Raw genomic sequence first — 13,544 nt, 5'->3', positions numbered from 1 at the left:
TGCCTAATTTAACAGTAACTTTTCAGTGTTCATTAAAATGATGTGATACTTAGTTAAATCTATATTAGTTTTGACAGAAGAAATGCTAAAACCCATCTCTTCCAGAATACTACTTTTCCTGTGATATCTTATATTTTGCTAGTAGGGAGATTCTTTTGCCAAGGAATTATAAGCTTTGGTAGCAGTCAGAACTGGCCTTATTTAAAAATGGTAAACTGCCTCTGAGCCAAGACTTGACAAGCAGTAAAGCTGAATATAAGCACAACTGGGTTTTGTACTTATTACTTGATTTTTCAGAAAGAGTAGTTGACAAACTTGCTCAGTTCTGTTGGCCATTCCAACCTCCTGTGGTGCCTCTAGGTGATGAAGAGCTTTGTGATACATGGATTATCGTTTCTCACCTACATCATGACACTTAATAAAGTGGTACTCCAGGCCATAAACTTTTACTTCTCCAGAAGCCATGCAATGAAAATTGCTGACCAAACATGCCGTTTGGTTTATGCAGCTTCCACATAACTCCCATCTTCTGATGAGCAGTGTCCTAACAGCTGTAGTTACATACAGGGGAACTAATACTCTGCGTAAATTGTATTTAAATATTCAGATAATTCTGTGCAAATTACCCAGTAAATTATGATTTATTGTGTTCATTTTTCTAGAAGGACCTAGAGGTATGGTTGCAATCATAAGCTCATTAGAAGAGGTGCTATAGATAAAATAAGCAATTACCTTATTTCTCCTGTGACTACGCACCAAATGGAACAAAAAAAATAACAGCTCAAGTATTATCTTTTAACATTGGAGGGTTGATTACATTTAAGGAGGTGAAATTAAAATCCTATACACAGTTTACTCAAAATTACAAATTAAATGTGTGTGAATTACTCTATATAGAAAACAGAGTTCCTGTATGTGGACTGCATGCTACTGAAGCCTAGCAGAAACAGCAAAAACGTTTTTGTATTAAAATTAAGTGGAGTATTTTTCTTTTACATATATGCTCTCTTGAATTAAAAAAAACCCAAACCTGCTTTTATTTTCTCTAATGCAAGCACCTGAATCTCAGCTAAGCTTCATCCTCCCTTTATAGAGGAGAAGCAAAAAGCACCTCCAGTGAAAAATTCGTGTCATGTATTCTAGACAATAAAATTTTAAAATAAAATCAGCTGCCTTGCGTCAGTACTTTTTTGTGTCAATTGACTGTAAGAAGAGCCTACAAAGATTAACTCAAGCTTAGATGTCTAATTAGTACCCATCTCAGTCCTGGAGATGAATCCAACTTTTACATATCGTGGGTACACAATTTGTCTGACATTTATTCCTGTGACCAGTGGGCTTATTTTAAGTCAATTTTTTTATATTATTGCATTAAAACAAAGTACACATCCTTTATTACAGAATAGGAATGCAACCTACACCTATTTCATATCTTCATTCTATCACTTGGTACTGGGTTTGAGGATGGAATGAGCATGTGAGAAATTACCACAGAGCAGCTGCTAAAATTCATACAGATTGGAGTAACTGAGAAATGTAGAGTTGGCTTTAAATAGCAATCATCACTGGGACTTTTAGCATCGCTGCTGCAGTGGTTTATTCTGGTACAGCAGAATTGAGACGCGGCAGCTGAAATTCAGATCTATTACAACAGTAAACAGACAGGAAGAGACCTTTCTTGCAGGACTGAACAACTGGAGGGGCAGGAAGGGGTGGGTGGATAACTGCTCCCTGCATTACAGCCATGAGGAACTGAAGCGTAAAGCCATGCAACTTGGATGTGGCTGTTGCGTCCCATTACTGCTCCACTATTGGCTCATGTTTTCAAAACCGGGAGGGTGAGGTTTGTTTCGGTGTGAATATACATCTCTGCTGCACATTACAAAAGTGAAAGCAAAGCAAATAGGCAAGTTCCACAAAAGAAGCACTGACCCTTTGAATCCAACCACTTTCAAGCCTGCTAGGGAGTTCCTTTTTTCAGTACTTAAAAATTTAAGTAAAGAACCACTAATGCATGTCTCGAGTAGTGTTAAGTGTGATGCTATAGCTACATCCTCTATGGTTTCAAGCAAATCCAGTTGCGTTACTGTGCAAGACTGCCTCCTGGTGGTAGGACCAAGAATCTGCAGAACAACATAATTTGCACATAGAAAAGGCAAAAACCTGTTTTGGTTTTTGCATGCTTCCTTTTTTAATTCAGGTCTAACTAGAGGAAGCGAAAGAACTTTTCACTAGGACATCGAGATAGATTGAACTGCTATTTAAGTGGTCTGAATTGAAGACAAAGTTTTTGCTACTTAATTGAGACAGTTTTCTAATAGCAAAGCCCGAGAGGACTTAGTGACACAATAAAAAAAAAAAAAATACATACCCAACTGTATACTACCTACAGCAGTGAGCCTAATAAGGTCTGAAACACTTAGTAACTACTAGATACAAAGCAAATGGGTAAGCGCCTAAAACTGGATACAAAGACCCCAGAGCAGACTTAACAACATTGTAAATTTTATGCAACTTAGGTTTTCAATTACAAAGACCAAGAGCAACAGAAAATAAGAAATCCCAGATTAACTTTCAAAGGGATGATTCTTTTGCATAAAGTGGGACAAGAATCAAATGGATGGATTTCTAATTCCAAGTTTAAGTGAAGAGAAACAGATAAAGACAGCTTTATGTAGATGTCCAAGACTAGAAAATCAGGGGAACAGCTTGGAATTACTGAGAGAGTAGGATTTTAATTAAGTCATGCTTCAGATGACCCAGAAGAAAGATTTAGTAGATGAGAGCATAGAAAGACTGAGCGGCAGTGTAATGCAGGGAAAGATTTTAAAAAACCAATTTTACGAATTACCGTAGCAACAAAATGGCAGAGGGTATATGTAGGGAACATGTTTTAGACTCAGTTTCCAGTAGCTGGTCAGAAGACGTAGTACTTTAAACACAGCAGTCCAGCACATCATAGATTTTTTAGGCCTCAAAATGCCTGAAAAGCATCCAGAAATGCTTGGGAAACATTGAGAAATCCACCATTTCTACAGTGATTGTGGATGTTTGATCACAAACAGGGTTTGACAGGCAAGAAAAGACAAATGTGGTAACAAGGTTTCTGTAAAGCAAAATGCCTTAATAGTATTAGGCAGCGATAAGCAAAAGCATCAGGGAGAAGGGGGAAAAATAACTGAAAGTTTAAATTAGTCCAAGGATATCTCTTTTTACACTGGTGTAAAGTTGAACAGTGACATACTAGGTCTCAGTTTTACAAAAATAAAGAGGGCTTGATTTTATGCAGTGGAATGTAACAAAACTCTAAACATGAGATGTAAGCTTCTCACTTAAGGACCCGTATCAGTACCAGGCGCCATAAATAGATGAAAATACTAAAATCTGTTGTACTGCAAATCACTAAAGACTTTTTTTTAAGGTTATATTCTAGGCAGAAAAAAATGACCGTTTTCATGCAATTGAACTTGCAGAATAAGCAGTGGTCCTTTTCATAGACACAATAGACATTCCTTCATGATACCGCGTTTGTTATCACACAAGCAACATATAGTATAACGTGGAGCCAAAATAATTTGGCTGGTGTAGGCTTAAACATGGACTCAGATATCTTAACTGAAAGAGTACGCAAAATGATTCCATGCTCTGCCATGATAAGCCATTATCAGCTAACTGGCATTTGGATTTAAAAATGTATTTTTAAAAATAATACCAAGATAAATACTTCAACTAGCTTCACATAAAATTTTCCAGAAGTATTTAGAGGCAGACTTTTTACACACATCCAACATCGTGTTAAGGAAATTAAAGGAAAAAAGGTTATTTGGTAATAACCTCAGAAAAGCAAGTATGTTTTATACTAACAATGACAGGATTAGAGACTTTCTGAGGTACTCCGAGCAAAATCTGTAGGTATCACATGCTGGCAAAATTAAACTAACAGAAGAAACGAGAACCTTCCTAGCTTACCAAAGTTGCTTTAGAAAGGAAATACAATCAAAATTAATTACATATATGGGATAATTATTTTTTAATTATGTATAAGGATCTCCTTAGGAGACATTATGAAGTCACTGGGATCTCTGCAGAGGCACAATGTTCTAAGCCAGCTCTTTCTATCAGAAGTCTGATGCCTAAAATTGTAGACTGGAGTAAAGGATCTCCTTTTCCTGAGAAAAAATATGCTAGATGACATAAAATATTCTAATAGCAGAAACATTTAAGCACTATAAATTCTGAATCTATGAAGTAGAATCAAGCCAAATGTCTTTGAAGTATTTTATATATTCAAGGGCCAATCCTTCCACCTAGGTGAGCTATAAAGAGCTGTGAGTCTTCACTGATAACCTTGCTGAGGCAAAACACTCCTGCCCGAGCTACAGTTATTCTGATTTATATGAACATAGCATCCTCACTGAACAGTAGTTGGGGTGGGATTAAAAAATGAAAATACCCACCTGCCCCAAACGCACACGGAAGTTACCTCAGATATTTAGGAATACTGGGTGACTTAGAAGGACAAGTTACTAAGTCTACAAGTTGGCCAGTTTTCAATATAGGACAACAGGCTTAAATAGAATCACTTGGCTGATGTAGGGTTAAACAGGGAATCGGCTATCTTGCAAGTTAATAGAAGAAGCAAAACTATTCCATCGGTTTTGTAAATACCTCACATAATATTTTTCATTAATACTATCTCATTAATATCTCAGTATTGAAACACACCTGCATTTGGGTTACCAGGTACCAAAAAAAATTTTAAAAATCTCCCAAAATAACACTAAACCCCACATGTCTAGTTCTAGACTTCCCATTTTGACATGACTTCATGCATCCACTTCAATAAGCCTCTGACTGAGTTTAATCAGAGCATTCTGTCACCTGTTACACCCAATTTATGACTAGCACATTTGCTGACTGTACAACAGCCTTCACTGAATCCTTACTAGTGCAGTTTTGATGTTTTTCTGTCAGCTAGATGATGAAGTAGAAAATAACAGTCAAATTTAATTAAACATGTTTTTGTTATAGCACTCACACAGAATTGCCAAACATCTCACTTACTGTAATTTTTATTTCCAATAAAGATCAACAGCAAAGCGCTGACGAACAAGAAGTTATCTTAATTATCGATCTTTAGGAGGATTAGGATTCTTGCGTCTTCTGTGGTATCTAGAAGAAAAAAAGGCTGCAGAGAATGCAAGCTTTGGACAGTCTTTGATTTTCTGATATTTTTGCACCCAGCAAGTAACCTGAGCTTACACAAGTAAGAGAAACGCAAGATACATGAGCACAACCCATGACCACTCATTAGATTGTCCTCTCTGTTCATGGAGTTACATAATGCTACTCATTTCTATTGCTACATCTGCTACAAGCACGCAATAATACAATCAGTTCTACAGCCTGAATAGGTACAAAGGCTGCTGTTTATTCTTAATCCTTTCTGTGAAGTTAATTTTATTACATGGTCAGCTTTTCCTTTGGCTAAAGTGATTGCTACAGAACAAAGAGACTTGATATCTAAAGGAGTTGTGCCAGACTGTATGTTAAATAGCATAATATTTTGCAGACAAACTAAAAACCAAATTATTCACAACAACAAGCTATCCCTACTTCCCTCTTAATTACCCACCCTAAAACAAGGAAGATCCTCTTGGATGCTCATTTAAGTTGCAGCTACCCTTTGGCCATAGAAAGTCCTATCATTTCATTCCTTTTATCTACACTCAAAACACAGTAATTAAAAAATTTTCTGTGGACTAAAAAAATTCTGCCTGTATCAAGTCTCCATAGCTATAAAATAAGCAGCTACCAAAAAATGTAGTAACATAGACTAGAAAGGAGCAACACAAACCAGAATGCCATGTTTCCATTAGTATATCTGAATGTATATAGCTCCTCTTTAAGCTCAGTGATCCATATTTGCCCGTCTCCTCCTCCTAGCTTTCTGAATACAAGGCACGCTAAAGTGCACTTTTCACCATTTCACATGAAAAACCTCTACTGTTTTTTCATCTGAGAATCACCCCAGTAAGTCTTTTTTCCTGAGAAGTTGATAAAGAATAAACAATGCATGTTTCCAAGCTGTATTTGGGTATGTCCATTGAGGGTATTTTACAGAATAGATTCTCTTAGGCAACTTTAATAAACGACCTGAACCAGTAGCTAACTAGATTGTATGAAAAAAATTCTACTCTGCGATAGATTTTATCAAAAAAAAAAAAAGTGGCAAAGGCTAGCAAAGGGGCAGTGTTAAAAAACCTTATGAAATAGTCTTCCATTTACATAACACTGCATTTAAGATTTTATGTAGTAGCCCATGTGCTGACAGTATCTTCTCTCACATGACTTATCCTAGGTTGAAGCTGGTCATTAAATTATTCCTGTATTTCCCTTGACCTCTAAAAGGAACAAACATTGAAAAGAAAATACTTACTGTCCCACAGGATACCAGCGATGTTTTGTTGTGTAAAACATTTTGCTGAGCTCTTCAATTGTAGGACCACTATTGTTCTTTAGATCTTTTTCATTCAATCTGGATTTCAAAACTTGATCAAGGGTTTCTTCTTTATTATTCACTGGATCTGGCCGCGGTACGGGCTATAAAAACAGTAGTGCATATATTTCCTTTTTCTCCTTTTTTTGAGAAAAACAAAAAGCCAAGCTACATAGATAGCATTACAATTTACCTTTAACAGCTGAAACCAATGGAATACAGAAGAATGCTTGTAATTGTAAAGGCCATTTACCACCGCCCCCGCCTGCCCAAAACAAAACCACACCACTGTGCAGCAGATGTCTAGAAACATCTAATTACCCCAGGTGCTACAGCTGATTATCCTAACCCTAAAATCAGCACTGCTGTCATCATTATTGCTGATCTCATCCTTACAATTCACCAGCTGAATCATAAGCCTCAGTTCTACTAATACAAAAGTACCTACATTATTCCTATGTAGAAATTTATTCATAGTGACAATCATCACTAAAAAGGCTTTTAGATTATGTGCACCTTAGAGAAGAATGTCACTTCCTAATCGTTTGTGCATCTGCTAAGACCAGGATGTTTGTTCTTAACCTGAAACCTAACTACTAGCACCATTACAAACGTTTTTCCTTGTTTTAGTCTTTTACACCCGTTTTTCCCCAACAGACATGCAACTGAAATTTAAAAATACCAGTACACAACTTGCAGGCAAACAGTGCTAAAACTTTTTAAGTTTTCAATGGAGAATTTTCACATTGGGTACATCAGCAACACAGTTACCATTTGCAATATTTTACTAGCACACTAGTACATGAGAACTGGAAATCAAAACGAAAAGTGTACACTAGAAAAGTTTATCTAGACTTACTTTCATCAGTGTAAAGAACACATTGGAAGTACTACTAATAGATAAAAACAAAATATTTAAAGTTTTTTGTGGCATTTATGAACCCAGAGCACTGAACGAAATTTAAAGCTCTAGCTGAAAACAGCAGCAGCACTTTATATCCTCTTGCCCAGTCTGCAGCATCTGTACGCAGTAGGACGTTTGAACTATAACATGCATCCCAAACATCCTGAGGAGTGCTCAGACAGACACTAGTTTTCTCTGTAGTATCTAAGTGCCTCATTTAATTCTATTTCAGTTACGATATGCTGTGATATCTGAGCATTTCTTACTCTCCAATTTTCCCTCAGTTCAACTGAGAATAAGGTCCTCCTCATGGCAGCAACTACACATTCATCATTCACTTCACAGATACACTGATCATGTACTAAAAAGTACCTCAGCATTTAAAATTTTAAAAAAGATGCCCTAAAGACTCAAAATTATGAACTACTTATGCCTTTACAAGAGAAAGAAATATAAATGTGTAAATTTGGACATACTTTTGTATGCTCGTATGGAATCTCAAGCGAAGGGTGGTAGCAGACAATTGTCTTCAAATCTGATGTCACCGCAAGTTCCACTTTGCTATAAAAATAAAAACTTACACTCTTAGATATACCCCCTACAATTTTCAGAAAACCTGAGCAGCCCAAGTCCCATAGAAAACTATATTTGACCCTGCAATTACAAATTCTTAAGAATCTTCTATAAATAAGGGTCACAAATACTTGATCTGAACTTGCATTTTTTTTCTCCCAGCCATCTTCACGTTTCTTTTTTGGATGGAGAGCAAAACAAGGGCTAAAATAAAGTATTAAAGATAGCTGGAAATATGGGTTGGAAAAAAAATCTTTAACACTTTGAATAATTGCATATAAAACTGTAGCAACAGATGGAGATAATGATCTCTAGGACAACATGCCTTTGTAAGAAGTATGGCACCTACAGAAGAAAGAATAGGAAACAAAGCTCTGTTTGGGGTTCCAACTTTTGTATTTGGTAAAAGATAATAAGCATGTTGAAGAAAAAGTCCTACTTAGAGGTTCCTTGAGGGAACATGACTTTCTCGCCTTCCTTCCCCTTCCTTTAACACATTAGCTTCCTAAAGCCTTGAATGGCACGGGCGCTGTGTTTCTCACTATATTTGTATCATCTTTTCTGGTTTCTACAAAAGTTTCCCATGTGGTAGCACAAAGATACCTGGACTTTGTCTTAACAACAAACATCAATAAAGATTACTTCCTTAGCTAATTTTGCGCTTCCACAAACAAAACTGAAGGCGTACTGGGATCATCACCATGTTTAGTATGAGTCCTGTATGATTTTTCGTTACTCATTTTTTTTTAAAATATTAACTTCACAATCATTATGATCGGAAACAGTACTTTAGTTAAAAATTGCTTATATTCAAAACTGGTAGAAGATGTATTTGGTATCACTATATGACAACTTCGCAACACAGAAAGCAGCCCTGGAATAAACGTCACATGGAAAGGGCACACATTGAAGTACCAATTGTAGTCTTCAGGGAGAACTGAATATGTAGATTTATGGCAAGCACGATGCATAGCTCCATCTGCAAAACAAAAAAAAGCAAGTAAAAAAAAGCAAGTAACTAGAACACTAATGTAAAAACAAGCAGAGCTGTGCCAAATTTAAGAGTGTTTATATTTTCATTCTCTTCCAAGTCTCAACTGGGGAATCCTCAGTTCTAGATTAACAAAACCCAAATACTGTCTAAACAGAAGTTCACTTTACTACACAGATTTCTAGAGCAATAAAAAAATAAAGTATCTAAGAGGCTACAGCCTGCATTTACCTTTTCAATTTCATTGTTTTCCTAAGAAAAATCACAGTACGAACAAAATACCTATAGATTCCACCACTACAGTACGTTCTTTATATATGCAAAGAACATTACGTTCTGACTTACCAGGAAGATCATAACTTCATTCATAGCAATATTTACTATAAAAATCAAATTTGTACTTCACTGGCCACTGCTATATATGGTATACAAAAGACAGAACTATAATGTCTTGACTGCTATAATACTAGACAACTTCACCCCTTTCCCCAGGTTCCTGTTGCTCCAAGGAAAGCAATCACAAGAATTACAAGTAGTAACGAAGGCCAACAGCATCCAGGACTGTACTAAGCACAATGAAGGAAGGGATTAGCTCCCTCTACTCAGCACCTGTTAGACCACATCTAGGTACTACAGCCATTTTGGGGCCTCGACAAACTCGAATGAGTTCAGCAAAGGCCTGCCAAGACGGTCAGGGGCTGCAGCACCTGCCCTGTGGGGAAAGGCTGAGGGACTGGAGCTGGCTCCGCCTGGAGCAGAGAAAGTTTTGGGGATACCCAACAGCAGCCCCCAGTGACTATGTATGAGGTTACTGAGGTGAGGGAACCAGTCTGTTCACAGTGCTGCATGGCAGGAGGACATGAAACAAAACCCATAAGCTGGAACGAGAGGTTGACTGGATATGTAGAGAAATGTTTTCCTCATGAGGACAGCCAACCAACAGGACCGGGGCCCTGACAGGTCTGCGCTGCCTCTGTCCTTGGAGACTTAAAAGACCCAGCTGGACAAAGCCCTGAGCAAGCCGGTATGACTGCAGAGCTGAGCCTGCTTTGAACAGGAGGTTGGACCACACACCACCCAGAGTGCCTTCCAACTGAGCTTTCCCATGATCTATTCCGATTTTTTTTATAGAATCATAGAATCATTTAGGTTGGAAAAGACATTTAAGATCAAGTCCAACTGTAAACCTGATGTAAGGTGTTAAACAGTAACAGTCCCTTACATAGGAACCATACCGTGGGCATCTTGCCTTCCACAACCATATAGGTGTGCACGCCTAAGGTGGGCCTAGGAGCTGCCTGTAGTTGACTTGTACTGGCAAACCCCTTCCTTTACTGCTAGAACCTGACACAAATCCATATGTAAGTTTCTGAGTCCAGTGAAGCTTCTTCTACCACTACGCTTTAAAGACCAAATTATGACCATAAGAACTAAGTCTTAGCATGTTCTGAGTGTTCTGTTTTCAAGTCATAAAAAGGTTTCAACTTTTTTCTAACATGTTGTTTTATGTTGACCATAGTTTTAATACAAACAGGATTTTTCTTGGCTGTTCATAACAGAGGGGGAGAGCATTCAGTGTGTCAAAATTGGGAAAGCTGACAGAACCAAGTAGAAACTTTTCTGTGGCTATCTTCCTCTAATAAATATTTTAGATGCAAAATTCTTAAATTTATATATTTAAATGTATTAGCTATATCTATTTAAAATATAAAATTCTTAAATTTAGAATTTTTGTTAGTGCTTCAGTTCTTCCAATTAAGCCATTCTTATTTACTAAAAAATTGAGTTCTGGTAAAATATTCCTGCAAATAGTTTGTATTTCTTCCTAATATTTCTTTCCCCTTTTGCTCACTAACCTCTAAAATGTAACATGTCCATTATATTTTCCAAACTCTTTACTACCTTTACTATCTCCCCTACATCTTTCTATTGACATCTAAAACATGGACAAAAATCTTAAGAAATAATATTGCCTGTTTTCACTTGTTCTATATGTTAAATAATGAAATTTTACTGTAGTCTTTTCTCACCACTAAGTCTGAAAAATAAATCTTCAAATTCAAACAGTGACAAGAGGGTGGTATTTACAAGCTAGTTAATAAGTTAAAGAAGCACCATATATGGACCATGGATGCTTTAAAAGAAAACAAAAACAAACCAAGATATTCTCTTATTATTAGCAGAGAATATGGAATAGCAGACTTGATTCCGTTCAAATAAAAATTCATTTACATGCTTCCATTACCTTAAAAAGTACAGTAATAAACTCTCAAAGAACAAGTTTTAGTATAGGACTTCTGGTTTCATCACTACTTACTCTGCAGTGGGGTCTGCTTACAGGTTGCTACTGAACGCATCCAGAACAAGCTGGACCACACAGCTCTAACTGACATTGCCATGCTGACAGCAGAAGAAATCAGTCCTGGACAAGACAGAATTCAGACACCACATCCTTTTTTTCTCCAGAACAACCTCTGAAAGAAACCAGTTTCATAACAAAAGGGTACAAAAGACCAATAATTTAATTTCTTGAAATCTTAAGGATAAATAAAATGTGTGCAGTATATTAATCATTATTTGTCAGTTGTTTAGAAGTCCTTATTATTTAAGAGCCTGGTACCTGCCTCCTTAATAGCCAAATGCAGTACAAGACTTTATTTACTTAAAGGTACATCTTTTAACTTTTTTCAAGTTTCCAAGCTTGGATCTTCTCAGTTTTTCTACTGGTACTCACCTACTTAAGTTTTGCATCCTTCCTTCTGTGCAAGTCACAAGAGTTATACCTGAAATATGCTTTTTTTGTTCACAATGTCAATATCATTACCCAGTATAAAAATAGAAGTACTTAGAAATAACACTTGCTGTAGTCAAACAGAGCAGTTGGTTTCATCCATCTCAAAAGCAATACACCTAAAAGCTATGAAACACCATTTAGAATACCTTAAATATTACCCCAAATTGCACAGAGGCAGAACAACACATATAAACATCTTAAGTTTTCACTGCCTACAGAAAAAAAAATTGCTTCAAAGAGAATCTTTAAAAAAACTTAACTGGAGGCAGTTTAAAGACATACTTATAAAAAAAAAAAAGAAAAAAGCAACAATACATCTTTAAAACTACTTCATATTTAGCACTTAAGAACATCACCAGAAATGTGTTTTTTCAAATTTTGAAAAATTATTAGTCATCATTTTCTTTACCTGTGACAAGTGCTGCTGAAGTTAGCAAACACTAACACACCATCTACAGAGCTGCTCATAACATGCCTCTGAAAGCTCATTAATAAAAAAGGTGTGTGGAATATGGGGGATCTGGACCACCTTGTCAAAGGACAGGGTTCAAGCACCGGCCCATTCTCGGCCTCGCCTCAAGGATCACTACAGTTTAAATCGGGGCATTCCCATCCCGCAGACTGCACATGGATCTGCAGGCTATTAAAAGAAAAAACAACAAACAAGCAAAACCCGAGGGCGAAAGACAGCGATTTAATCCTTCCGAAAGTATATAAACTCTCTTCCTCCGGCCCGTTTCGGAGGCCTAGCCTGCAGTTCCCCTGCATCAGCCGGGCACACATTGTCATTAACTACAGAAACAAGGGGGGCCGGGGCAGTGCTGCACGGAGCGACCCTCCGGCGAAGCAGCCGGGCCCTCGGCGGCCCGGCCCGGCCCGGCCCGCGGACACGGGCGCTGCAACCCGGAGGGAGGGAGGGAGCCCGGCCGCCCCCCCCCGGCCGCCACGGCGCTGCTGTTACCTGTGCGGACACCGCCGCGTCCCCTCACGGCCGCCCACCGACGGCCACACTGCCGGAAGCGGCACCTAGTACCCTTCCGGTTCCTTTCCGGTTCCGGCGGCGGCTGGCCCCGCGGCACGCCGGGACACGCAGTGCGGGCCTCCTCTGGCGGGGCGCGGGCGCGGTCGTCGCCTCCCTCTCCGCCTCCCTCCCCGCCCAGGGCCGTCCCGACACCGGCAACGAACCCTGAGGCGCTCCGAAATGCGGCTGCCGCGGCCAGCGAGACGCTCCTTGGCTGGTGGGGGCGGCCCCGCCGCGCCGGGCCGGGCCCTGATGGCGGTGGGCCGGGCCGGGCCGGGCCCGGGGGAGCGGGCGGACGGCGGCCGCTCCAGCCCGCCATCCGTGCTGGCTGGCGGTCCCTGTGCTGAGGGAGTTTCGGGGGGCAGCGCGCCCCGAAATACAACGTATGTCGTCCTGTTAGACTAGCTGAAAAATAACCCCTTCTAATCCTGTAATTTGAAGGGGCATCTCTGACATGTGACAAATGACAATTTCACAAGCCTGTGAGCACTGCCTGCTTGCTTTCCAGGTTAAGTTACACAACGGCTGCAGCAGCTCCCTCTCTTCAGCCTGCCAACGTTTCACAGTGCCTGTAATACCTTTCCACTGGGAAGGCCCGGCTTTTATGTACGTGAAATAGCACATTTGAGATCTTTAAGGCATGCAGAAAGCTCACCTGAACGCCTCAGGCACGCTGCTGCTCTGGGGCTACTTGCTTTGCTTCTTTCAAAGACTGAGTCACAAAGTGTTTAAAAAACAATGTTGTATTTACACAACACTGAT

General features: G+C 39.0%; 2 protein-coding genes across 7 annotated transcripts in view; one reads left to right on the top strand and one right to left on the bottom strand.

Annotated features, from left to right (window-relative positions):
* The window catches only part of LOC308066278 (uncharacterized protein), a 78,130-nt gene extending 66,852 nt beyond the window's left edge, over nucleotides 1-11,278 (top strand). For 2 of the 4 annotated variants that reach the window (XR_013929098.1, XM_080393341.1), the window contains exon 3: nucleotides 9,460-11,278. Coding sequence is in view for 1 of the 4 variants with exons in the window: in XM_080393341.1 (XP_080249467.1) it covers nucleotides 9,460-9,559 (100 nt within the window). In the remaining 3 variants the exon portion in view is untranslated. Of the gene's footprint in view, nucleotides 1-1,055; nucleotides 1,136-9,459 lie in introns of those variants that run through there. The other 2 variants (XR_013929099.1, XM_080393346.1) reach the window with 1 other exon arrangement.
* On the bottom strand, nucleotides 4,042-13,116 carry MRPL42 (mitochondrial ribosomal protein L42). Of its 3 annotated transcripts, XR_013929097.1 has the most exons (7): nucleotides 12,723-13,116; nucleotides 11,285-11,389; nucleotides 8,892-8,955; nucleotides 7,880-7,964; nucleotides 6,440-6,603; nucleotides 5,065-5,172; nucleotides 4,042-4,169 (listed from the first exon to the last, which is right to left on the bottom strand). XR_013929097.1 is itself a non-coding variant. In XM_080393331.1 (6 exons), the coding sequence occupies exons 1-6, from the start codon at nucleotides 13,099-13,101 to the stop codon at nucleotides 5,173-5,175; spliced, it is 813 nt and encodes a 270-aa protein (XP_080249457.1). In that variant the 5' UTR covers nucleotides 13,102-13,116; the 3' UTR covers nucleotides 5,055-5,172. The 3 variants fall into 3 exon arrangements, 2 of the variants coding, with proteins under 2 accessions (XP_080249457.1, XP_080249456.1); XM_080393331.1 differs by lacking the exon at nucleotides 4,042-4,169 and having other exon boundaries at nucleotides 5,055-5,188; XM_080393330.1 differs by lacking the exon at nucleotides 4,042-4,169 and having other exon boundaries at nucleotides 5,055-5,172.
* Nucleotides 13,117-13,544: the final 428 nt, after the last annotated feature.

This window comes from Falco punctatus (genome assembly GCF_963210335.1).
Source record: "Falco punctatus genome assembly, chromosome: 6".
Classification (NCBI taxonomy): domain Eukaryota; kingdom Metazoa; phylum Chordata; class Aves; order Falconiformes; family Falconidae; genus Falco; species Falco punctatus.
Note: the sequence above shows the minus strand (reverse complement) of the source record. Positions and strands in the feature narration are given on the sequence as shown.